The 26,620-nt window shown below is 37.0% G+C and overlaps 1 protein-coding gene across 2 annotated transcripts in view; it reads left to right on the forward strand.

Moving 5' to 3' along the window:
• LOC110442889 (vesicle-fusing ATPase-like) overlaps window positions 1-26,620 on the forward strand; it is a 44,530-nt gene that overhangs the window by 13,318 nt on the left and 4,592 nt on the right. For both annotated transcript variants that reach the window (XM_021486748.1, XM_021486749.1), the window contains exons 2-21: window positions 2,200-2,294; window positions 2,774-2,873; window positions 3,453-3,571; window positions 4,336-4,481; window positions 4,749-4,795; window positions 5,260-5,348; window positions 6,666-6,808; window positions 7,361-7,427; window positions 7,847-7,979; window positions 8,515-8,589; window positions 9,361-9,451; window positions 10,167-10,241; window positions 11,860-12,047; window positions 12,388-12,483; window positions 13,367-13,523; window positions 14,779-14,912; window positions 15,928-15,994; window positions 16,513-16,592; window positions 16,985-17,181; window positions 17,751-17,802. In XM_021486748.1, coding sequence (XP_021342423.1) covers window positions 2,200-2,294; window positions 2,774-2,873; window positions 3,453-3,571; window positions 4,336-4,481; window positions 4,749-4,795; window positions 5,260-5,348; window positions 6,666-6,808; window positions 7,361-7,427; window positions 7,847-7,979; window positions 8,515-8,589; window positions 9,361-9,451; window positions 10,167-10,241; window positions 11,860-12,047; window positions 12,388-12,483; window positions 13,367-13,523; window positions 14,779-14,912; window positions 15,928-15,994; window positions 16,513-16,592; window positions 16,985-17,181; window positions 17,751-17,802 — 2,151 coding nt within the window. The remainder of the gene's footprint in view (window positions 1-2,199; window positions 2,295-2,773; window positions 2,874-3,452; window positions 3,572-4,335; window positions 4,482-4,748; window positions 4,796-5,259; window positions 5,349-6,665; window positions 6,809-7,360; window positions 7,428-7,846; window positions 7,980-8,514; window positions 8,590-9,360; window positions 9,452-10,166; window positions 10,242-11,859; window positions 12,048-12,387; window positions 12,484-13,366; window positions 13,524-14,778; window positions 14,913-15,927; window positions 15,995-16,512; window positions 16,593-16,984; window positions 17,182-17,750; window positions 17,803-26,620) is intronic.

A 26,620-nucleotide genomic window follows, 5' to 3' on the forward strand; every position in this document is an offset into this window, starting at 1 on the left:
TAACACCAAAAGTATCCAAATGTAAGACACCAAGATGTGCTACATGTCCTATGATTATCGAGTGTAATACTTTTATTTTCAAGAATGGTTTGAAATTTACTGTGAAGGTAAATATGAATTGTAAATCAAAAAATGTAATTTATGCAATCGTTTGTTCTAAATGTGGTGATTTTTACATCGGTCAAACCGGTAATGAACTCAGAACACGTATGACTGTACATAGACAACAAACTAGAACTGATTCTTTACGAAATCTTCATGTTAACAAACATATTCATGAATGTGCTGGAGATAAATTTAATGTATTACCTTTGTATCAACTATTTTCATCAGACACTATTTTAAGAGAAACGAAAGAAGACCAACTAATAAAAATATTAAAACCGAGTCTCAACAGGCCACAATAAAATTTTACGCCAAATTGTCCACCAATCTTGTGTACTTCGTGACGTCACGTTACTATTGTAGTGTGATGACATGTAATTGTGACGTCACGACGTTGTTCTCTTTTGAATAAACCTGAAGAGCCCTGTGAAGGGTGAAAGCAGCTAGTTTTTTAGTCGGTCGTTAATTTTATTTTTTCTATATTTACTTCCTTCACATGGACATTTAATCACTTTTTATTATATATATATATATATATATATATAACAGCGCTTCCTTTAAAATTGGCAAAAATGTTACCTAGGTGCAGAAAATTAGGGTATGAAAGGGTTACTGGTTACAAATTTGTTTGGCCTATTGTAGCATTATTTCAGTACTACTGGGCATGGTACTGGTGCAGATAGATCCAGGTTTTATTATATCTAGCTAGTAAAGGTAATATAGGTACATCAGCTACAGTATATAGGTAATACAGGAATAGCTACATCATCTACAGTATATAGGTAGTACAGGAATAGATTCATCAGCTACAGTATGTAGGTAATACAGGAATATCTACATCAGCTACAGAATAGGTAATACAGGAATAGCTGCATCAGCTACAGTATGTAGGTAATACAGGAATATCTACATCAGCTACAGGATAGGTAATACAGGAATAGCTTCATTAGCTACAGTATATAGTTAATAGAGGAATGGCTACATCAGCTACATTATATAGGTAGTACAGGAATAGTTTCATCAGCTACAGTATAGTTAATACAGGAATAGCTACACCAGCTACAGTATAGGTAATACAGGAATAGCTACATCATCTACAGTATAGGTAAGACAGGAATAGGTACATCAGCTACAGTATGTAGGTAATACAGGAATATCTACATCAGCTACAGGATATAGGTAATACAGGAATATCTACATCAGCTACAGTGGATGTAATACAGGAATAGCTACACCAGCTACAGTATATAGGGAGTACAGCAATAGCTTCATCAGCCACAGTATATAGGTAATACAGGAATAGCTACATCAGCTACAGTATATAGGTAGTACAGGAATAGCTTCATCAGCTACAGTATATAGGTAATACTGAATAGCTACATCAGCTACAGTATATAGGTAATACAGGAATATCTACATCAGCTACAGAATATAGTTAATACAGGAATAGCTTCATTAGCTACAGTATATAGCATACGCCTGCTACTTTGCTTTAAGCTGATGAAGCTATTCCTGTATTTCCTATATACTGTAGCTTCATTAGCTACAGTATATAGGGAATACAGGAATAGCTGCATCAGATACAGTATATAGGTAATACAGGAATAGCTACATCAGCTACAGTATAGGTAATACAGGGATAGCTACATCAGCTACAGTATATAGGTAATACAGGAATAGCTTCATTAGCTACAGTATATAGGTAATACAGGAATAGCTACATCAGCTACAGTTGTGGTAATACAGGAATAGCTACATCAGCTACAGTATAGGTAATACAGGAATAGCTACATCAGCTACAGTATATAGATAATACAGGAATAGCTACATCAGCTACAGTATAGGTATTACAGGAATAGCTACATTAGCTACAGTTGTATGGACTGTTTTTAAAATGTTTTATTACATTGTTACATGTATATTTCAGACTACACAGTCATCATTTCTTTAATCATTTGCAGATAAATCCACTTAAATAGAAGGGTTGTAACAGCTACGTATTGGCATGATCTCTAATGAATGGAGTTTTTAATTGATCTCCAAAATATTGTGTTATGAGTTGACTGATTATATATACCTTTTCCTTGCTTACAGGCCACCATGAAGGCGGTCAAGTGTCCGACAGATGACCTGTCCTACACCAATAGGGTCATTGTCAGTGACAAGGACTTCGATGAGAAAACTGGCAGGTATGTTTAGCAAATTATAAAAAAAGTTAATATGTAGCTACAGGCACTGTAGTTATACAATAGTTATGTATGGAATTACAGTAATTACAGTATACTATCTTTAATATAATTATGATTAATATCTCCTGTTTCTACATTTGAAATAGTCCACCCATGCCAAATTATACTTTGACAAAGAAGGATATATGCACTAATATAGTTATACAAAATGTAGATTATGCCTTGGATTAAAAGAAAGTTTTCGCAGTAACACTGAATAGGTTTGAACCAATCACTCAAGTGACCTAGAATGGTTGTAGTGCTGCATGTGACGATACACGTATGAAACACACTTAGAATTTACATATACCCTGGTAAATCCCTTTCAATGAAATGACCATTAGCTGAATTTATCAGGATACAAATGTGCAAATTGAACAAATGTTTTGTTTGATGCTTATAATTATAATGTTATAATGATATATTATATTGTTGGACAGCCATGTTAAAATCTACACCTCACCGAGCAGGTCATTTGTGTTTACCATCAAGGCTATCCCTCGTATGACCCAAGGCACAATGGGCTTCAATCTACCACAGGTAAGTAAAACAAACCGCACACATGGGTTCTTCTTGGACTTGAGTTATGCATGTTTCATTTTGAGATTGATCGGGGAAAAACAAGATTGCCTCCAGGATTCAGTTTTGCTATTACTTGAGAAGAACTTGACAGACCTTTCCCAAATACCATATGTAGGTTCCCATGGGTCATTGGTTTTGCATGTGTTATTTTAAAACTCATTGAAAAAACAAGATGGCTGCCAGTCAGCCATCTTGGATTTGGAGGTTGTGCGTTTCTGATTTTTGATTGATCAGATAAACAAGATGGCCACCTGGTAGCCATCTTGGATTTGTCATTTCAAATTTGTTCTCACTATTTGTTTTGATAATTGGAGTAATAAAATCATTTACCAGGATCAGGTTGTTCAAGGAAGAAAATAAAGGACATGGTAAAAAGAGTTAAGTATTAACAAGCTTATGATATGTCCTGCCTGTATTGCTTGCCATTAAATGGTGTATACCTTGCTTCCTGTCTAACAGTGGCATCATTTGTTATGATGATAAAAAAAACAAAATTTGCAGATATATTGTATTTTCTGTGCATTTCTCTTATTACAGAGGAAATGGGCTTTAATATCACTAAATCAAGAGCTGACGTTCAAATCAGTCACGTTCAACCCACGCACAGAGAGTATAGGGACCATCACCCTGGAGGTGGACTTTCTACAACAGAGAATGTGAGTACATGTATATGCTAGTGTAGAGAGAGAACTTAAAACAGGTAAATAATAACCACTCTGTCACTATATAGCATACAGTGTCATACCATACTAGACGGATAATTTACACACTTTATTTACATTTGCTCTGCATCCTTCCATTGCAATGTATTGAGAAGGAAAATGTTGTTATGAGACTATAACAACATTTGCTATTGTAACGTCAGGAATCTCTATTGTGATGTCATCAATTTAGTTGTTGTCAATACTTAATTTGCTCTTTAAAAACTGTTCGAAATAACTAAATAAAGCGTAACTACTCTACCAAAATGTAAATTAAAGTAATGAATATTTTTAGCAAATATTGTTGTGGTCCTATAACACACATTTCTAGTGCTGACAAACTTACATAAAGGGCTTTATTAAGTTTGTCAGCAATAGAAATGTGTGTTATAGGACCATAACAACATTTCTAAAACATTCATTGCTTAAATATAGAAAACCATATAATACGTATACCATCCTAGACGGCTAATGAACACACTATGTAGCATACAATACAGTATATAAATATAGAAAACCATATAATACCATCCTAGACAGATAATGAACACACTATGTAGCATACAATACAGTATATAAGACATGGTTTGAGTTTTGTAATCTGTCCAATGCTATGTATCTTCTTCATTGTATACTTATTAAATAGTTTCTTTGAAGTGTGTTTTGTAAAATAATATATACTTAACATGCTGTCAGGATAACCTTTTTACTGTTTCCAGGGCCAATTCTGACCCTTACGATACCGAGAAGATGGCACAGGAGTTTCTCATGCAGTTTGCCACTCAAGCATTCACTGTTGACCAGTTCCTGGCTTTTAACTTTGCTGAAAAAAAGATGTTGGGGGTTGTTATAAAAGAGGTCGAAGGTATGTCCTCAAGTTTTAAAGTCATAGAAAACCCCATAAAATCAAGTGTTGTACATGTATAAAATATTCTTTTATTTCTTGTCAAAAATTTCGGATAGAGATTTGATTAATATGTGAATTGTTTGTTACATTAAAGTAGATTTTTTTTTCATTTCAAATTACAATTACCAGGAATATTGAAATATGTACTTGAATTTTGTTGTGATTTGTTTCTCTTTAATACACATCAGATCAATATATGTAGATATATTTCAATTTCTGTTTCAGCCAGTGATTTCACCCAAATGAAAGATGGAGCTCCTACATTGAAAAAGGTGACGATAGTTTTAATTTAGAGTTATTACTTTTATTTATAAATAAATCTCAGATTCAATCTCAAAATTATATATGATATTTATTACTGTTAATCTTGTTATATTATTGATTTTAGTTTTAATATCCACTGATGTTGAAATAGCATCCTCTTATCAATATTTTTTTGAAGCATTGATTTCTATAGATAAGTACTTCCACTGTTGAATAGTGTCCTCTCAATATGGAGAATCTAAGTATTCTTTAAGAAAACCCACAGGCATGGTTCGTGAAATAAAGAACTAGCAAATGTAAAATTCTTTGCAGTATAAGATATTGTTCAATACACATATTCCTATATAAGTTTTATATGGTTATATTATTACATTCATCTGTCATCTGGTATTTAAATATGTTGTTGTATATTTTTGTTACATCAATATTTATGGAACATTCACTTATAATGGCTGATTTGTTCTGTCGACAGTCCAATATGGGTGTGCTGACACCTAACACAATAGTCCTGTTTGAAAAGGCTGAGAACTCTACCCTCCACCTGACCGGCAAAGCCAAAACGTGAATATAATAACAACTTATTATATAATGAATGATAACAATTTATTATTAGCTCACCTGGTCCGAAGGACCAAGGTGAACTTATGCCATACTGTTACGTCCGTCGTCTGTCCGTCATCCGTACGTCAACAATTTCTTTGAACGACTTCTTCTTAACCACTGATTGGAATTTAACCTAATTTGACTGGAAGCATCCCTAGGTGGTGGGGATTCAAAATTGTTCAAATGGGGGGCCAACCCCCCCAGGGGGCAGATACGCGGCCATGGATATTGATGATATTTGGTCGAAAGCATTCATGGGAGGCAGGGATTCAAAATTGAACAAATTGCTGGGCATGAAAAATCTAATACAGATATCTACAAGGATTGGCCTTGGGGTCTGGCATATTCCCTTGGATCTCATTTGGAGAATATTTTGCCATGATTGCTTAGATATCCAGGTGAGCGATACAGGCCCTCTGGGCCTTTAGTATATTTATATGTACATATACAGCCAGACCTTCTCAAGATATACCACCTTTTTTTAAAGACTACCTTTGTTAAGAGACACTGATAAACTCTTCACTGCAGTTATTTTTATATTGACTGAGAACCTTAATCAAGAGACCATCTACATTTAGAGATAACTTCATGGACACAAAGGTGGTCTCCGAATACAAGTTTGACTGTACATGAGGGACAGTGATAATATCTATCAGTTAATAAGAGATTAACAATTATATTCCAATTGTGAAAATCATATTTTTGGATGTAAAATTCGAAATTACAACATTTAACATTATTTATCGTTTAACATAATTTGGCATTGAAGATAAAGATATTGAGTTTAGTAGATGTTCGCCTTTATATTAGGTATATTTCTGATAGCTAAATGACTGATATCCTGTTCAGGTTGAATAGTATTGCATTTCAAAATAACTATTAAATATGGAATGATTTTTAATAGAGCACCCAGCTAGGGCCATTGGAGGCCGAGAATGTATGGCCACTGTTTAAAAAAAAACGCTACTAAAAATCACACTTGGTAATTATATATAATACATGGAAACACTTGACTTGTTTGACTTGAATCTGCTGGAGTCCTGTTCATTCAAATGAGCAGCAGGATTGCCGCCTGCTCAAAACATTTCTTCCCAGGTATTTCAGAGAATGAAGCAGACAGTTTTGTTTTAATAATGCAGTGAGATGGAGAAGGTCAATTAATTTAAATATCCTGCAGCAGACAGATTAAAATGTTTTGAGATGTTTATTTGGAAAAATAACCTGAGTTTATACAAAGTCTCTGACACATTTTCTCCTGTAACGTTGACTCTACAGAAAACAAGCCCACACATCCATTATCAATCCTGACTGGAACTTCCAGAAGATGGGCATCGGTGGTCTGGACAATGAATTCTCTGCCATCTTCAGGCGAGCGTTCGCATCAAGAGTGTTCCCTCCGGAAGTCATAGAACAACTAGGTAAGTAAGGGGTCGGTTATTCCTTCAGCTAGAAGATTCTGGCTTGTCTCCCGGTTTCTTTCCCTCAGCTAGAAGATTCTGGCTTGTCTCCCGGTGTCTTTCCCTCAGCTTGAAGGTTCTTGTCGGCCAAATGGTTTCTTTCCTTCAGCTAGAAGATTCTGGCTTGTCTCTCACTATAAATGGATAAAAAAAATCTTGTTTTATTATTATTATCTTGTCAATTATTTGGAAAAACAATGAAAAGACCAAAAGCCGAATACTGTTTTCAATGTTTACATTTGACCTTTTGATCGTTTGACATGATTTAACTGAGTTACAAGAAAGTTGTTTTGAGCACAAAATCAATGCTTGAGCATGAGAACAGTTTCAGGAATACGGGCCCTGGTGTGTACTTATATCCTGTTTATCCTACTAAAGGGTAAATCATTCTGTAGAGGACAATTATAAATCGTATCAACATTCTCTGATGTTAGATCTAAACACAGATTTTTTGACAGTGAAATAGCTTTTAATTCTGATTATGTGATAAGTGTGAGTTTTATGTTCCTCCAGGAATGAAGCATGTCAAAGGTATCCTGTTGTTTGGTCCTCCAGGGAACGGCAAAACACTGATGGCAAGGTGTGTACTGTTATCTTACAACTTAGATCTCACATGAATGTCTTAATGTCACAGTGAGTAAACAAAGAAACAAAGAAATGCTCGCTACCGATAGGACTGAATGAAATTTCCTTGTAGCTCCGTTGACTTGTAGCTCCATTGAATTGTAGTTCCGTTGACGGAGCACTGAACTAGCTACACATTTTGCCATACACATGTATGCACCAGTTTCTGTTAAACTTTAGTTATCGGTATAGCATGATGTGAAGCTTTGATTGTGCCATTTTATTTCCTGTTGTGACACTTATTATAGGAGTTATGCCCCTTTACTCGATGAATGCACATACAACATTATGTGAAGCTCTGTATATAGGACTGTTTTATGGTTTTGATGCACTAATTATATGTGAATGTATGTATTTTGTTTGAATCTGATGTAGGCAAATAGGAAATATGTTGAATGCCCGAGAACCCAAAATTGTCAACGGCCCCCAGATCCTCGACAAGTATGTCGGAGAGTCTGAAGCCAAGATCAGAAACTTGTTCAAGGATGCAGAGGAAGAAGAGAAGCGGGTGAGTTGTCTCCCTTCGCTCTGTATTAGGGATAAAGTGTTCTTTCCTGTTATATAGAACTATGCCAAAATAAGTTGTCCAAATAAAAAATATAATGATGGCTTGGTAATCCAGACTCCAAAAAACTACAATATAACCTTTTTTTTAACCAAGAAGTATGAAGTTTGGTGAATAATCTTTTTTTCTGAAAAAATCACTTTACCAATACATCTGATTCACTTTAGAAAGAAAAGGTATCTAACCCTAAACAACCATTCGTTCAGGTCCAAAAAATACATTTTATGTCTTTGTATAGAAACATTTTCGCCATTATGCATTGGACAATTGTTCAATGTTATTTGTTTACCTGTGAAGTGAACATTTTACACGTCGACTAGGAATTGTTTTGCCTATCATATTGAAATCTTGTTTTAGGGAAGACATTTAATATACTTACCCATAGAGAGTGAGGTTTCCAAAAGAGTTTGTCTGTAAGATACTACGAAGTATGAAAAGGAAGTTGAATCTTTGTGTCCCCTGTTTTGTGTTTTCACAGTGTGGACTACATAGTGGATTACACATCATCATCTTTGATGAAATCGACTCCATCTGTAAATCCAGAGGATCTGTGGTACGTTTACAGCCAGGAAGTTTACACATTTCAATACATCTGGTGAAATTGTTCATAACTTTTAATCAAGATACTAAGCTTTGTTTTATGTATCTGTGTATCGCAATGAGAAAGTTGATTAATTGTGTATTTTGTCCTTCCTGCCATATGTAAACATGCTAAAACAATAATTTTTGGGTACCCTGACAAATTGTCTGACCTTTTGATAGAAAATCTCCAAGTGTTAAATTTGTCCTTGTATTCTTTGCAGTACTGGTTACCATATCTATTATATTTGTTCTTTTGTTGAATTCATTAATTCTCCCGTCAGGAGAAAATGCAGTGGAAAAGTTCATGTTGAAAAGTATTACAGTTTCTGTGTATATTGACAATGTTTAGAACAGTGGTAAAATTCCTAATAGCACTGGATCTGGGGGGAAATCTGTAGATTATATTACAGCATTACTTAAATCGCAACAGAATCAAAGTTATGTTATACATACAGGTATGTAAACTGCCTGAAGGAAGGAATGATTACATTTCTTCCAATGTGATTTCATGAGTTCTGTTTATAGGAAAGGTGACAAATTTCAGTGCAGTACTTTTGCGATTCATTGTTGGTGCGAAAAACGCTTAAATAAGATCACTGCTAAAAACGCTTAAATAAGATCAGTGCTAAAATACGAACTTTATCAGTATCTGTTAACTTTGATGTATAGAAACATATATGTTCTGTTCTAAACTTACTTTTAATAAGAGAACTGATTATGTTCGTGTTTTCTCCCAATCCAGGCTGGAAACACAGGCGTCCATGATACCGTAGTCAACCAGCTGCTGGCCAAGATTGATGGCGTGGAACAACTCAATAACATCCTGGTCATCGGTAAGTCAAACATCAGACATACCTATATCCCCTCATTGGGAGGGTTGGGAAATAATCACAAGCCTACGAGGGGCAGTTGCCAGGTACTGGCCCTGGGTCGGTAGTTTTTCTCCAGGTTTTCTTTCATCTGGCTTTCTTCCACCATCGAAACCATTAAATGACCATAACTGAGATTTAAAAGTGTTTTTGGATACTTTTTTTTCACAGTTCTACATTTAAAAATCATTCTGTTGATATATGAGCTTTTATAATTTACCCATAATTTAGATAAATCTGTACACAGATTTTGTATTATTATATATTTTTAGTTTCTTGGGGAAAGAGATAATTGAATGACAAGTTTTACCTGATGAAATGAAAGTACAAGCTACTTTACTGCAGTATGTCTCTGTTATATTGTAGATACATAATATGTACCGTTAAATTTTTGGCACAGTTTAATTTTTGCCTTTTTCGCCGTCCGTAATGAGGGCGAATTTATCACAGTAGTGAAAATAAGTACACAACGTTCTATTCCTAGGAATAACATGTCAAGGTCGAAAATAATACTGCACAAAAACAGATTATACCAGTGGAGGGCAAAAAAAATATTCATGTAATAAACTGTATCTAGGTTTAAAATTCTCAGGTTTGTCAGTTAAATAAAACCTATCCTAGATGGGAAAATGTTGATTGTTATGCTAATTAAAATTGTACGACTTTTGTTTACCCTCAGGAATGACCAACCGGAAGGACATGATAGACGAGGCTTTACTCCGACCGGGCCGACTGGAGGTACAGATGGAGATAGGTAAGCTATTGAGAAGTTTATCAATAAAAGCTCATTAACCAGGATTATGTGAATAGATATCCTGGTGATTAAATTATTTAAAATACAATACTTAAAAAAGATTAGGTAAAATCTATCCCTCAGAAACACATGATTTAAGCACCGTACCAGTCAAGGTCACAATTGCACTTCCTGTTGCTGTAACACAATTTATGACATCACCTTGTGGTTAAGGTTAAATTTCCCGATGTAAGCAGTAAAGGCATTTTATAGTAGATATTGTATCTGGTTTGTGATAATGGCAGAGGTGATGAAACTTGATGTAATATCTTCAAGTGTCTTGCCATAAGCAAGCATATTGATTTAAAAACCTTGAGAAAGATAATTCCAGCTGATATTTTACTCCAGGTCTTCTTTATCACAAAGACAGAAACCAGGTTTTGATATAAGTGGGTATTGTACTTCAGGTCGTCAGGTCGTCCTGATGAGAAGGGAGGTAAATATAACCAGATTATGATTTATATTAGTTGGTGGTGTACTTTAGGTCGTCCTGATGAGAAGGGAGGTAAATATAACCAGATTATGATTTAGTTGGTGGTGTACTTCAGGTCGTCCTGATGAGAAGGGAGGTAAATATAACCAGATTATGATTTAGTTGGTGGTGTACTTTAGGTTGTCCTGATTAGAAGGGAGGTAATTATAACCAGATTATGATATTAGTGGGTATTGTACTTCAGGTCGTCCTGATTAGAAGGGAGGTAATTATAACCAGATTATGATTTAGTTGGTGGTGTACTTTAGGTTGTCCTGATGAGAAGGGAGGGAAATATAACCAGATTATGATTTATATTAGTTGGTGGTGTACTTTAGGTCTTCCTGATGAGAAGGAAGGTAATTATAACCAGATTATGATTTATATTAGTTGGGGGTGTACTTTAGGTTGTCCTGATGAGAAGGGAGGTAATTATAACCAGATTATGATATTAGTGGGTATTGTACTTCAGGTCGTCCTGATTAGAAGGGAGGTAATTATAACCAGATTTTGATATTAGTGGGTATTGTACTTCAGGTCGTCCTGATTAGAAGTGAGGTAATTATAACCAGATTATGATTTAGTTGGTGGTGTACTTCAGGTCGTCCTGATGAGAAAGGAGGTAAATATAACCAGATTATGATTTAGTTTGTGGTGTACTTCAGGTCGTCCTGATGAGAAAGGAGGTAAATATAACCAGATTATGATTTAGTTTGTTGTGTACTTCAGGTCGTCCTGATGAGAAAGGAGGTAAATATAACCAGATTATGATTTAGTTTTTGGTGTACTTCAGGTCGTCCTGATGAGAAAGGAGGTAAATATAACCAGATTATGATTTAGTTGGTGGTGTACTTTAGGTTGTCCTGATTAGAAGGGAGGTAATTATAACCAGATTATGATCTAGTTGGTGGTGTACTTTAGGTTGTCCTGATGAGAAGGGAGGTAAATATAACCAGATTATGATTTAGTTTGTGGTGTACTTCAGGTCGTCCTGATGAGAAAGGAGGTAAATATAACCAGATTATGATTTAGTTGGTGGTGTACTTCAGGTCGTCCTGATGAGAAAGGTTATAACAAGATTTTGATTTAGTTGGTATTATACTTCAGGTCTACCTGATGAGAAGGGCCGTTTGCAGATATTACAGATACACACGACTACAATGAGGGAGAACAACAAACTAGCTCCCGATGTCAACATTGCTGAGCTGGCTGTCCTCACGAAAAACTTCAGTGGAGCAGAGATAGAAGGACTGGTCAGGTCGGCACAGTCTACAGCCATGAACAGACTCATCAAGGTACAGAAACGATCAAATAGTGTACATCTAGAAGCAAATTCTTCTTTCATAAATAGTTACCTTAATATCATATCTTATAATCTAGGTATTTGTTCAAGCTTAAATGTCATGATAACATACACGTTACACAATTGTTTTTCGAAAGAAAAATCATACTACAATGTAATATATTGTCTACAATGTATTATATTGTCTTTAATTTTAGAGTCATTCGTAAATCATGTTAATCCTATTTAAAAAATACAATTGCTATCACTGGGAAGGTTTTTTATCATTTTTTTTTTCAACTGAAACAAATAAATTGTGAATTGATTTTAAATTGTTGTGATATTTGTTGCAGGCCACCTCCAAGGTTGAAGTAGACTCAGAGGCCATGGACAAACTGTGTGTCACAAAGCTGGACTTTATACATGCCCTTGAGAATGATATTAAACCGGTGGGTACTCCGATATGACTGTTAAGTCACTGAGGAATCTCATAAATATGAACTCTTGACCCCAAAATATCTAGATCACTCGCTATCTAGACAGTCAAGATATTCAAAATAGCACTTTGTAGTGTACTATCTTCTAAATATTGTAATACTCATGTTGTATTAGGGCTATTCCATAATTTATTATAAGGGGGAGATGGGAGACACCTATATTACTATATTATGGCTGATGGGGTTTAAACCGAATCTCCCTACCATTCCTTATATTCAGTAACTTTTAACATCGATCCAGGAGTAGAGCCAACGCCGTTATTGTAGTTTAGGTTTGGTAGGTTCCGTTTATCCCTTGCCTGGATACCAACCAGTATGCAGGGCGATTGAAAAATAGGAAAATAAGCGTAGGAGTCAATCGCAACAAGCTCAGGATAAGTTGAATCTTATTTATTGGGTATGTCTACCGGTTTCGCCCGAACAGTGGGCTTCTTCAGTCCTTCGCCCGAACAGTGGGCTTCTTCAGTCCTGAAGAAGCCCACTGTTCGGGCGAAACTGGTAGACATACCCAATAAATAAGATTCAACTTATCCTGAGCTTGTTGCGATTGACTCCTACGCTCAGTAACTTTTAAGATTATATAAGTGGTTGTATCTCTGAAAAAGTGCCTGCCTCCCCTCTGGTAAATTCTGGAACAGCCTTAAAAATTGTTTTTCATGAAATGAACATCTACAGATATAAATGTGTTGTTAATTAATTATGTGAATGCTTTGGTCAAAAGATATTTGAACATGTGAGTTGCTCTCCTAGTTGAATGATTTACATGAACATGTCAAGGTGTTGGGAACATTGTGTTATACACTTGATTCTAAAGACTCTTTCCTGTCGACTTCAGGCATTTGGTAGCAGTAAGAACGAGTTTGAGAAGTATCTGTCCAACGGAATCATCAACTGGGGAGACCCAGTCAGTCGAGTGATGGAGGACGGAAACCTGTTAATCGCCCAGGCCAAGGCCAGCCAAACAACGCCATTAGTCACAGTTCTTCTAGAGGGTAAATCCTGCAGCACAGACCAGCATAAATTGGTCTAGGTCATCTGATACAATACAGGCCAGCATAAATTGGTCTAGGTCATCTGATACAATACAGGCCAGCATAAATTGGTCTAGGTCATCTGATACAATACAGACCAGCATAAATTGGTCTAGGTCATCTGATACAATACAGACCAGCATAAATTAGTCTAGGTCATCTGATACAATACAGGCCAGCATAAATTAGTCTAGGTCATCTGATACAATACAGGCTAGCATAAATTAGTCTAGGTCATCTGATACAATACAGGCCAGCATAAATTAGTCTAGGTCATCTGATACAATACAGGCCAGCATAATTTAGTCTGGCTTTGTCAAGACTTGCCAAGTGTTTTCATGTTTGGGTAGAATCTAGAATGTTGTGTACAGATGGATTAATCCAAACCACATCCAAAAACTTAGACCTGAAAAATGATAAAGGGTTGTCATCAATTCTATTTTATCATCATGATCACAAAGACTCATCATCAGTAAAGGTTAAAGGTCACTAAGGGGTCATCATTTGTTCATATTACAATGGTTACCATGGAGTCACAATGAGTTCTTGTTCAAACTACAGAACTTCAGCTCAGGTGACATATTGCAATTGGTTTTCATCAATCTTTGTGCGACTACTGTCATCTGTAAACTTTTCTTCAAATTTTTGATTTCTTAAAAGCTGGTAAATAGAATTCTTTCAAATTTTGTAAGAACCATATTTGTTAGTAAAGGATTCTAAATTGTAAAATTAGGGTTCCTGTCAGCTGAGAGGGGCCCCAAATGGAAAATTGACCAATATTTAAAACATCATTTTCTCCAGACTCAGATGAACTAGAATCAAATACTTTTCACCAATAGAAAGGTTTTTATATTAGGGGCTTCATAAGAATTGTAAATTTCATTACCCCTGGGTCATTCTCTTTCTATCTTTCGTTGATGACGAGTCATGTGAACTATGTTACGAGTACCTTGTTTACATGATATTTTCCACTTTACATCTCGACAGGGTAAAATGAATATATTACAACTCAGGTGACCACTAAGGCCACTCAGGTCTCCCTGGTTTCTACTAGAATCTTTTTGTTCATTAATTGATGATCTTAATCAATTCATAACAGAATTAATATTGAAAATGAAAAGTCTTATTCTGCACAAACATGATTAAGAAGCATTGAAAGTGTCCTAGGACTTCAGATGATCACTGCAATCAGATATGGTGATTTGTCTGTTTACAGGTCCCCCTGGTAGTGGGAAGACGTCATTAGCTGCTACCATCGCTAAAACGGCTGACTTTCCATTCATCAAGATATGCTCACCTGAAAATATGATTGGTTTTACTGAAACAGCAAAATGTCAGGCCATCAAAAAGGTATGTGTTTGACCGACAAAAAAAAGTGTAGGGCGGAAATAGGGAGTTGTCTGTACCGATTTTCTATTATCAATCAGTCCCCATAGTAATTATACATTCAGTAAGACTTTCTGTTTTTTTGAAAAGTGTTTAATTTATTGAGGGTGATCCTTTTGAACTGCAGGACATGCATTTACATAGATAAGTATGGAAAGTTATGGATTCAATTTCCACCTTTTTTATAGTCTATGATTCATCAGTCTTTTGTATCTTAAAACTGGGTCCTTGTCTGTGTACGTAGACAGGAATCATAAAAAAAAATAAAAAAAAATAGCACTTTCCATAATAAATTCCATAATAAATTAGCACTTTCCTTATAAAATGAAAATGTACATATCTGCCTAACGGTGAAAATGTCTGTCTCACAAAATCCAAGATTACTAGCAAATTTGAGACCATGAAGTGATTTGAGTAGACAAAGTCTTTAATAGACGTGATTTGTAATGTTAACTCCAGAAATTCACATTAAAGAATTTCTCAATCTCTGATATTGTTTTATGATTAAAGTTTGAAATGCTGTAGAATTTTATTATCATCAGAAGATTTATGTAACTGTTTACATATTTCAGATATTTGATGATGCCTACAAATCATCAGAAGATAAATGTAACTGTTTACATGTTTCAGATATTTGTTATTCCTACAAATCATCCGAAGATTAATGTAACTGTTTACATTGTTCAGATATTTTGATGATGCCTACAAATCATCCGAAGATTAATGTAACTGTTTACATTGTTCAGATATTTTGATGATGCCTACAAATCATCAGATGATTAATGTAACTGTTTACATGTCTCAGATATTTGATGATGCCTCCAAAGCATCAGAAGATTAATGTAACTGTTTACATGGTTCAGATATTTGATGATGCCTACAAATCATCAGAAGACTAATGTAACTGTTTACATGTTTCAGATATTCGATGATGTCTACAAATCATCAGAAGATTAATGTAACTGTTTACATGTTTCAGATATTTGATGATGCCTACAAATCGCCACTAAGCTGTGTCATTATTGATGACATAGAGAGATTGTTGGGTAAGATTTCAATTTAATAATCACAAAACTGTTCAATCATACATACTTTACTGTTCCAGTTTCAAAATGACAATCAGAATGTAAGAAACATATCCTGCTTTATAGATTACTTATAGATTAAGAAGGTATCGTTTTACACAAGTACAATACTGTACTTTACTAGTGAAAAACCTAGGGTGCCTGTGCAAAAAAAGAAAATAGATCACATGTGGGGGTGGGCTTATGAAAGGACCTGAGCCGGTTTTTCTTGTGTAACACCAAAAAAGTGATGAATCTGTGAAATATTCACAATTCCTGGTAAGTTATGGTATACAAGATGTTGAATTGTGTCAAATCAATATTGTTAGTTATACTAATGAAATTTATGAAAGAAAAACACAAATATTTTATTAAACCTATCCAGTTGTACTGGTTCTGTGTCTAGTGACTAACAAACTGGCCACACAGTGGTCTTACAGCTATAGGTCTGTAACATTGGTTGACTGGTACGGTGACAGACTGAATCCTCTGTGTTACAGATTATGTGCCCATCGGTCCCAGGTTTTCTAACCTAGTACTGCAGGCACTACTAGTGTTACTGAAGATACCGCCACCTCACGTAAGTTTTATCAGAACCTCGCTGTGTCATATAGGATACTGTTGTCTAAGTTAAATAAGAACCTCGCTGTGTCATATATAGGATACCGTTGTCTAAGGTAAATAAGAACCTCGCTGTGACATATATAGGATACTGTGATGTGAGTTAAACGAGAACCTCACTATGTCATAGAATCCTTTGATGATGTGATGAACTTCACATTGTCATAAAATATAAAACGAATTTCCCGAAGACCACACTATGTCTGACATAGTACTGTGTAATTGTACAGATAAGATGTGTTACCAGTGATATCATTGTCCATTATGTATATTATCCCAGTGCCTGATGTGTGGAGCTCCAGGTTCATATTTTAACAGTGACATTATTGATAATTGTTGTTTGTACCTCAGGGTCGTAAGTTGCTGGTGATCGGGACAACGAGTCGTAAGGACGTCCTGAAGGAGATGGAGATGGCTAGTACCTTCTCTGCAATCGTACATGTGTCGAATATCTCCACTGCTGACCACCTCATGTGTGTCCTGGACAACACAGAACTCTTCAACAAGGAGGAGATGCAGACCTTACAGCGCAAGACCGCAGGCAAGAAGTCAGTACTCATTTTGAGCCTCAGACAGTCAGTTAGGTCCCTCTGTTGTAATGGTTTCTTTTATTTTCTGCTGAAGGTGTAAAACTCAGTGTAAAACTTCATATTGAAATCAATTTTACCCTCTTGTTTTGGTTACAGACAGCCAGCTAGATCACTATGTTATAATAAAATACATCTCTAGTGAAAATCCTGTAAAACATTTGCCGAGACAGATTGTTCATTTCACGCTGTCACATTCGCTTTAACATTGAGTCGAGGCCCTAGCAATTAGTGACAGTGTGTGTGACAGTGCAAAAAAGTGACCACACAAGTAAGATGTGCGTACAGTTTGTTTCAGCCGCCATGTTTGACTTTCAGTAGAATAAAATAAATACTACATTCAATAGAGTGTGACAGCACGCTTAGGGGTTGCCTCGGGTGACAGTGAAACCCTCGGGGTGACCCTAAGCACTGTCACACTCTAATGAATGTAGTATTCATATAATAATTTCTTTTACTATCAGCTATAAGGAACTCGGTGTAAAACTCAATATTCTATGCTGAAATCAATTTTACTTTTTTTCTTCCAGGTTATGGATTGGCATCAAGAAGCTGTTAGTACTTATGGAAATGGCTAGACAGGTAACATTGCCCTACATATTACTCACAGTGCTACATCATAGATAGGTAACATTGCCCTACAGATAACTCACGGCGCTACATCATATACAGGTAACATTGCCCTCCATATTACTCACGGTGCTTAATCATAGACAGGTAACATTACCCTACTTATTACTAACAGAGCTACATCATAGACAGTAAACATTACCCTACATATTCCTCACAGTGCTACATCATAGACAGGTAACATTACCCTACATATTACTCACGGTGCTACATCATAGAGAGGTAACATTGCCCTACATATAACTCACGGCGCTACATCATAGACAGGTAACATTGCCCTACATATTCCTCACGGCGCTACATCAGAGACAGGTAACATTGCCCTACATATTACTCACGGTGCTTCATCATAGACAGGTAACATTGCCTTACATATTACTCACGGAGCTACATCATAGACAGGAAACATTACCCTACTTATTACTCACAGTGCTACATCATAGACAGGTAACATTGCCCTACATATTCCTCACGGTGCTACATCATAGACAGGTAACATTGCCTTACATATTATTCACGGAGCTACATCATAGACAGGAAACATTACCCTACTTACTACTCACAGTGCTACATCATAGACAGGTAACATTACCCTACTTATTACTCACAGTGCTACATCATAGACAGGTAACATTGCCCTACATATTACTCACGGCGCTACATCATAGACAGGTAACATTGCCCTACATATTACTCACAAGGCTACATCATAGACAGGTAACATTACCCTACATATTACTAACGGGACTACATCATAGACAGATAACATTGCCCTACATATTACTCACGGCGCTACATCATAGACAGGTAACATTGCCCTTCATATTACTCACGGCGCTACATCATAGACAGGTAACATTACCCTACATATTACTCACGGCGCTACATCATAGACGGGTAACATTACCCTACATATTACTCACAGAGCTACATCATAGACAGGTAACATTACCCTACATATTACTCACAGTGCTACATCATAGACAGGTAACATTGCCCTACATATTACTCACAGTGCTACATCATAGACAGGTAACATTGCCCTACATATTACTCACAGTGCTACATCATAGACAGGTAACATTGCCCTACATATTACTCACAGTGCTACATCATAGACAGGTAACATTGCCCTACATATTACTCACAGTGCTACATCATAGACAGGTAACATTGCCCTACATATTACTCACAGTGCTACATCATAGACAGGTAACATTGCCCTACATATTACTCACAGTGCTACATCATAGACAGGTAACATTGCCCTACATATTACTCACAGTGCTACATCATAGACAGGTAACATTGCCCTACATATTACTCACAGTGCTACATCATAGACAGGTAACATTGCCCTACATATTACTCACAGTGCTACATCATAGACAGGTAACATTGCCCTACATATTACTCACAGTGCTACATCATAGACAGGTAACATTGCCCTACATATTACTCACAGTGCTACATCATAGACAGGTAACATTGCCCTACATATTACTCACAGTGCTACATCATAGACAGGTAACATTGCCCTACATATTACTCACAGTGCTACATCATAGACAGGTAACATTGCCCTACATATTACTCACAGTGCTACATCATAGACAGGTAACATTGCCCTACATATTACTCACAGTGCTACATCATAGACAGGTAACATTGCCCTACATATTACTCACAGTGCTACATCATAGACAGGTAACATTGCCCTACATATTACTCACAGTGCTACATCATAGACAGGTAACATTGCCCTACATATTACTCACAGTGCTACATCATAGACAGGTAACATTGCCCTACATATTACTCACAGTGCTACATCATAGACAGGTAACATTGCCCTACATATTACTCACAGTGCTACATCATAGACAGGTAACATTGCCCTACATATTACTCACAGTGCTACATCATAGACAGGTAACATTGCCCTACATATTACTCACAGTGCTACATCATAGACAGGTAACATTGCCCTACATATTACTCACAGTGCTACATCATAGACAGGTAACATTGCCCTACATATTACTCACAGTGCTACATCATAGACAGGTAACATTGCCCTACATATTACTCACAGTGCTACATCATAGACAGGTAACATTGCCCTACATATTACTCACAGTGCTACATCATAGACAGGTAACATTGCCCTACATATTACTCACAGTGCTACATCATAGACAGGTAACATTGCCCTACATATTACTCACAGTGCTACATCATAGACAGGTAACATTGCCCTACATATTACTCACAGTGCTACATCATAGACAGGTAACATTGCCCTACATATTACTCACAGTGCTACATCATAGACAGGTAACATTGCCCTACATATTACTCACAGTGCTACATCATAGACAGGTAACATTGCCCTACATATTACTCACAGTGCTACATCATAGACAGGTAACATTGCCCTACATATTACTCACAGTGCTACATCATAGACAGGTAACATTGCCCTACATATTACTCACAGTGCTACATCATAGACAGGTAACATTGCCCTACATATTACTCACAGTGCTACATCATAGACAGGTAACATTGCCCTACATATTACTCACAGTGCTACATCATAGACAGGTAACATTGCCCTACATATTACTCACAGTGCTACATCATAGACAGGTAACATTGCCCTACATATTACTCACAGTGCTACATCATAGACAGGTAACATTGCCCTACATATTACTCACAGTGCTACATCATAGACAGGTAACATTGCCCTACATATTACTCACAGTGCTACATCATAGACAGGTAACATTGCCCTACATATTACTCACAGTGCTACATCATAGACAGGTAACATTGCCCTACATATTACTCACAGTGCTACATCATAGACAGGTAACATTGCCCTACATATTACTCACAGTGCTACATCATAGACAGGTAACATTGCCCTACATATTACTCACAGTGCTACATCATAGACAGGTAACATTGCCCTACATATTACTCACAGTGCTACATCATAGACAGGTAACATTGCCCTACATATTACTCACAGTGCTACATCATAGACAGGTAACATTGCCCTACATATTACTCACAGTGCTACATCATAGACAGGTAACATTGCCCTACATATTACTCACAGTGCTACATCATAGACAGGTAACATTGCCCTACATATTACTCACAGTGCTACATCATAGACAGGTAACATTGCCCTACATATTACTCACAGTGCTACATCATAGACAGGTAACATTGCCCTACATATTACTCACAGTGCTACATCATAGACAGGTAACATTGCCCTACATATTACTCACAGTGCTACATCATAGACAGGTAACATTGCCCTACATATTACTCACAGTGCTACATCATAGACAGGTAACATTGCCCTACATATTACTCACAGTGCTACATCATAGACAGGTAACATTGCCCTACATATTACTCACAGTGCTACATCATAGACAGGTAACATTGCCCTACATATTACTCACAGTGCTACATCATAGACAGGTAACATTGCCCTACATATTACTCACAGTGCTACATCATAGACAGGTAACATTGCCCTACATATTACTCACAGTGCTACATCATAGACAGGTAACATTGCCCTACATATTACTCACAGTGCTACATCATAGACAGGTAACATTGCCCTACATATTACTCACAGTGCTACATCATAGACAGGTAACATTGCCCTACATATTACTCACAGTGCTACATCATAGACAGGTAACATTGCCCTACATATTACTCACAGTGCTACATCATAGACAGGTAACATTGCCCTACATATTACTCACAGTGCTACATCATAGACAGGTAACATTGCCCTACATATTACTCACAGTGCTACATCATAGACAGGTAACATTGCCCTACATATTACTCACAGTGCTACATCATAGACAGGTAACATTGCCCTACATATTACTCACAGTGCTACATCATAGACAGGTAACATTGCCCTACATATTACTCACAGTGCTACATCATAGACAGGTAACATTGCCCTACATATTACTCACAGTGCTACATCATAGACAGGTAACATTGCCCTACATATTACTCACAGTGCTACATCATAGACAGGTAACATTGCCCTACATATTACTCACAGTGCTACATCATAGACAGGTAACATTGCCCTACATATTACTCACAGTGCTACATCATAGACAGGTAACATTGCCCTACATATTACTCACAGTGCTACATCATAGACAGGTAACATTGCCCTACATATTACTCACAGTGCTACATCATAGACAGGTAACATTGCCCTACATATTACTCACAGTGCTACATCATAGACAGGTAACATTGCCCTACATATTACTCACAGTGCTACATCATAGACAGGTAACATTGCCCTACATATTACTCACAGTGCTACATCATAGACAGGTAACATTGCCCTACATATTACTCACAGTGCTACATCATAGACAGGTAACATTGCCCTACATATTACTCACAGTGCTACATCATAGACAGGTAACATTGCCCTACATATTACTCACAGTGCTACATCATAGACAGGTAACATTGCCCTACATATTACTCACAGTGCTACATCATAGACAGGTAACATTGCCCTACATATTACTCACAGTGCTACATCATAGACAGGTAACATTGCCCTACATATTACTCACAGTGCTACATCATAGACAGGTAACATTGCCCTACATATTACTCACAGTGCTACATCATAGACAGGTAACATTGCCCTACATATTACTCACAGTGCTACATCATAGACAGGTAACATTGCCCTACATATTACTCACAGTGCTACATCATAGACAGGTAACATTGCCCTACATATTACTCACAGTGCTACATCATAGACAGGTAACATTGCCCTACATATTACTCACAGTGCTACATCATAGACAGGTAACATTGCCCTACATATTACTCACAGTGCTACATCATAGACAGGTAACATTGCCCTACATATTACTCACAGTGCTACATCATAGACAGGTAACATTGCCCTACATATTACTCACAGTGCTACATCATAGACAGGTAACATTGCCCTACATATTACTCACAGTGCTACATCATAGACAGGTAACATTGCCCTACATATTACTCACAGTGCTACATCATAGACAGGTAACATTGCCCTACATATTACTCACAGTGCTACATCATAGACAGGTAACATTGCCCTACATATTACTCACAGTGCTACATCATAGACAGGTAACATTGCCCTACATATTACTCACAGTGCTACATCATAGACAGGTAACATTGCCCTACATATTACTCACAGTGCTACATCATAGACAGGTAACATTGCCCTACATATTACTCACAGTGCTACATCATAGACAGGTAACATTGCCCTACATATTACTCACAGTGCTACATCATAGACAGGTAACATTGCCCTACATATTACTCACAGTGCTACATCATAGACAGGTAACATTGCCCTACATATTACTCACAGTGCTACATCATAGACAGGTAACATTGCCCTACATATTACTCACAGTGCTACATCATAGACAGGTAACATTGCCCTACATATTACTCACAGTGCTACATCATAGACAGGTAACATTGCCCTACATATTACTCACAGTGCTACATCATAGACAGGTAACATTGCCCTACATATTACTCACAGTGCTACATCATAGACAGGTAACATTGCCCTACATATTACTCACAGTGCTACATCATAGACAGGTAACATTGCCCTACATATTACTCACAGTGCTACATCATAGACAGGTAACATTGCCCTACATATTACTCACAGTGCTACATCATAGACAGGTAACATTGCCCTACATATTACTCACAGTGCTACATCATAGACAGGTAACATTGCCCTACATATTACTCACAGTGCTACATCATAGACAGGTAACATTGCCCTACATATTACTCACAGTGCTACATCATAGACAGGTAACATTGCCCTACATATTACTCACAGTGCTACATCATAGACAGGTAACATTGCCCTACATATTACTCACAGTGCTACATCATAGACAGGTAACATTGCCCTACATATTACTCACAGTGCTACATCATAGACAGGTAACATTGCCCTACATATTACTCACAGTGCTACATCATAGACAGGTAACATTGCCCTACATATTACTCACAGTGCTACATCATAGACAGGTAACATTGCCCTACATATTACTCACAGTGCTACATCATAGACAGGTAACATTGCCCTACATATTACTCACAGTGCTACATCATAGACAGGTAACATTGCCCTACATATTACTCACAGTGCTACATCATAGACAGGTAACATTGCCCTACATATTACTCACAGTGCTACATCATAGACAGGTAACATTGCCCTACATATTACTCACAGTGCTACATCATAGACAGGTAACATTGCCCTACATATTACTCACAGTGCTACATCATAGACAGGTAACATTGCCCTACATATTACTCACAGTGCTACATCATAGACAGGTAACATTGCCCTACATATTACTCACAGTGCTACATCATAGACAGGTAACATTGCCCTACATATTACTCACAGTGCTACATCATAGACAGGTAACATTGCCCTACATATTACTCACAGTGCTACATCATAGACAGGTAACATTGCCCTACATATTACTCACAGTGCTACATCATAGACAGGTAACATTGCCCTACATATTACTCACAGTGCTACATCATAGACAGGTAACATTGCCCTACATATTACTCACAGTGCTACATCATAGACAGGTAACATTGCCCTACATATTACTCACAGTGCTACATCATAGACAGGTAACATTGCCCTACATATTACTCACAGTGCTACATCATAGACAGGTAACATTGCCCTACATATTACTCACAGTGCTACATCATAGACAGGTAACATTGCCCTACATATTACTCACAGTGCTACATCATAGACAGGTAACATTGCCCTACATATTACTCACAGTGCTACATCATAGACAGGTAACATTGCCCTACATATTACTCACAGTGCTACATCATAGACAGGTAACATTGCCCTACATATTACTCACAGTGCTACATCATAGACAGGTAACATTGCCCTACATATTACTCACAGTGCTACATCATAGACAGGTAACATTGCCCTACATATTACTCACAGTGCTACATCATAGACAGGTAACATTGCCCTACATATTACTCACAGTGCTACATCATAGACAGGTAACATTGCCCTACATATTACTCACAGTGCTACATCATAGACAGGTAACATTGCCCTACATATTACTCACAGTGCTACATCATAGACAGGTAACATTGCCCTACATATTACTCACAGTGCTACATCATAGACAGGTAACATTGCCCTACATATTACTCACAGTGCTACATCATAGACAGGTAACATTGCCCTACATATTACTCACAGTGCTACATCATAGACAGGTAACATTGCCCTACATATTACTCACAGTGCTACATCATAGACAGGTAACATTGCCCTACATATTACTCACAGTGCTACATCATAGACAGGTAACATTGCCCTACATATTACTCACAGTGCTACATCATAGACAGGTAACATTGCCCTACATATTACTCACAGTGCTACATCATAGACAGGTAACATTGCCCTACATATTACTCACAGTGCTACATCATAGACAGGTAACATTGCCCTACATATTACTCACAGTGCTACATCATAGACAGGTAACATTGCCCTACATATTACTCACAGTGCTACATCATAGACAGGTAACATTGCCCTACATATTACTCACAGTGCTACATCATAGACAGGTAACATTGCCCTACATATTACTCACAGTGCTACATCATAGACAGGTAACATTGCCCTACATATTACTCACAGTGCTACATCATAGACAGGTAACATTGCCCTACATATTACTCACAGTGCTACATCATAGACAGGTAACATTGCCCTACATATTACTCACAGTGCTACATCATAGACAGGTAACATTGCCCTACATATTACTCACAGTGCTACATCATAGACAGGTAACATTGCCCTACATATTACTCACAGTGCTACATCATAGACAGGTAACATTGCCCTACATATTACTCACAGTGCTACATCATAGACAGGTAACATTGCCCTACATATTACTCACAGTGCTACATCATAGACAGGTAACATTGCCCTACATATTACTCACAGTGCTACATCATAGACAGGTAACATTGCCCTACATATTACTCACAGTGCTACATCATAGACAGGTAACATTGCCCTACATATTACTCACAGTGCTACATCATAGACAGGTAACATTGCCCTACATATTACTCACAGTGCTACATCATAGACAGGTAACATTGCCCTACATATTACTCACAGTGCTACATCATAGACAGGTAACATTACCCTACATATTACTCACGGGGCTACATCATAGACAGGTAACATTACCCTACATATAACTCACAGTGCTACATCATCGACAGGTAACATTACTCTACATATTACTCACGGCGCTACATCATAGACAGGTAATATTACCCTACTTATTACTCACGGCGCTACATCATAGACAGGTAACATTACCCTACCTATTACTCACAGTGCTACATCATCGACAGGGAACATTACTCTACATATTACTCACGGCGCTACATCATAGACAGGTAATATTGCCCTACATATTACTCAAAGTGCTACATCATAGACAGGTAACCTTGCCCTACATATTTCTCACAGTGCTACATCATAGACAGGAAACATTACCCTACATATTACTCATGGCGCTACATCATAGAC

Source organism: Mizuhopecten yessoensis, unplaced genomic scaffold, assembly GCF_002113885.1.
Source record: "Mizuhopecten yessoensis strain PY_sf001 unplaced genomic scaffold, ASM211388v2 scaffold716309, whole genome shotgun sequence".
Lineage (NCBI taxonomy): Eukaryota > Metazoa > Mollusca > Bivalvia > Pectinida > Pectinidae > Mizuhopecten > Mizuhopecten yessoensis.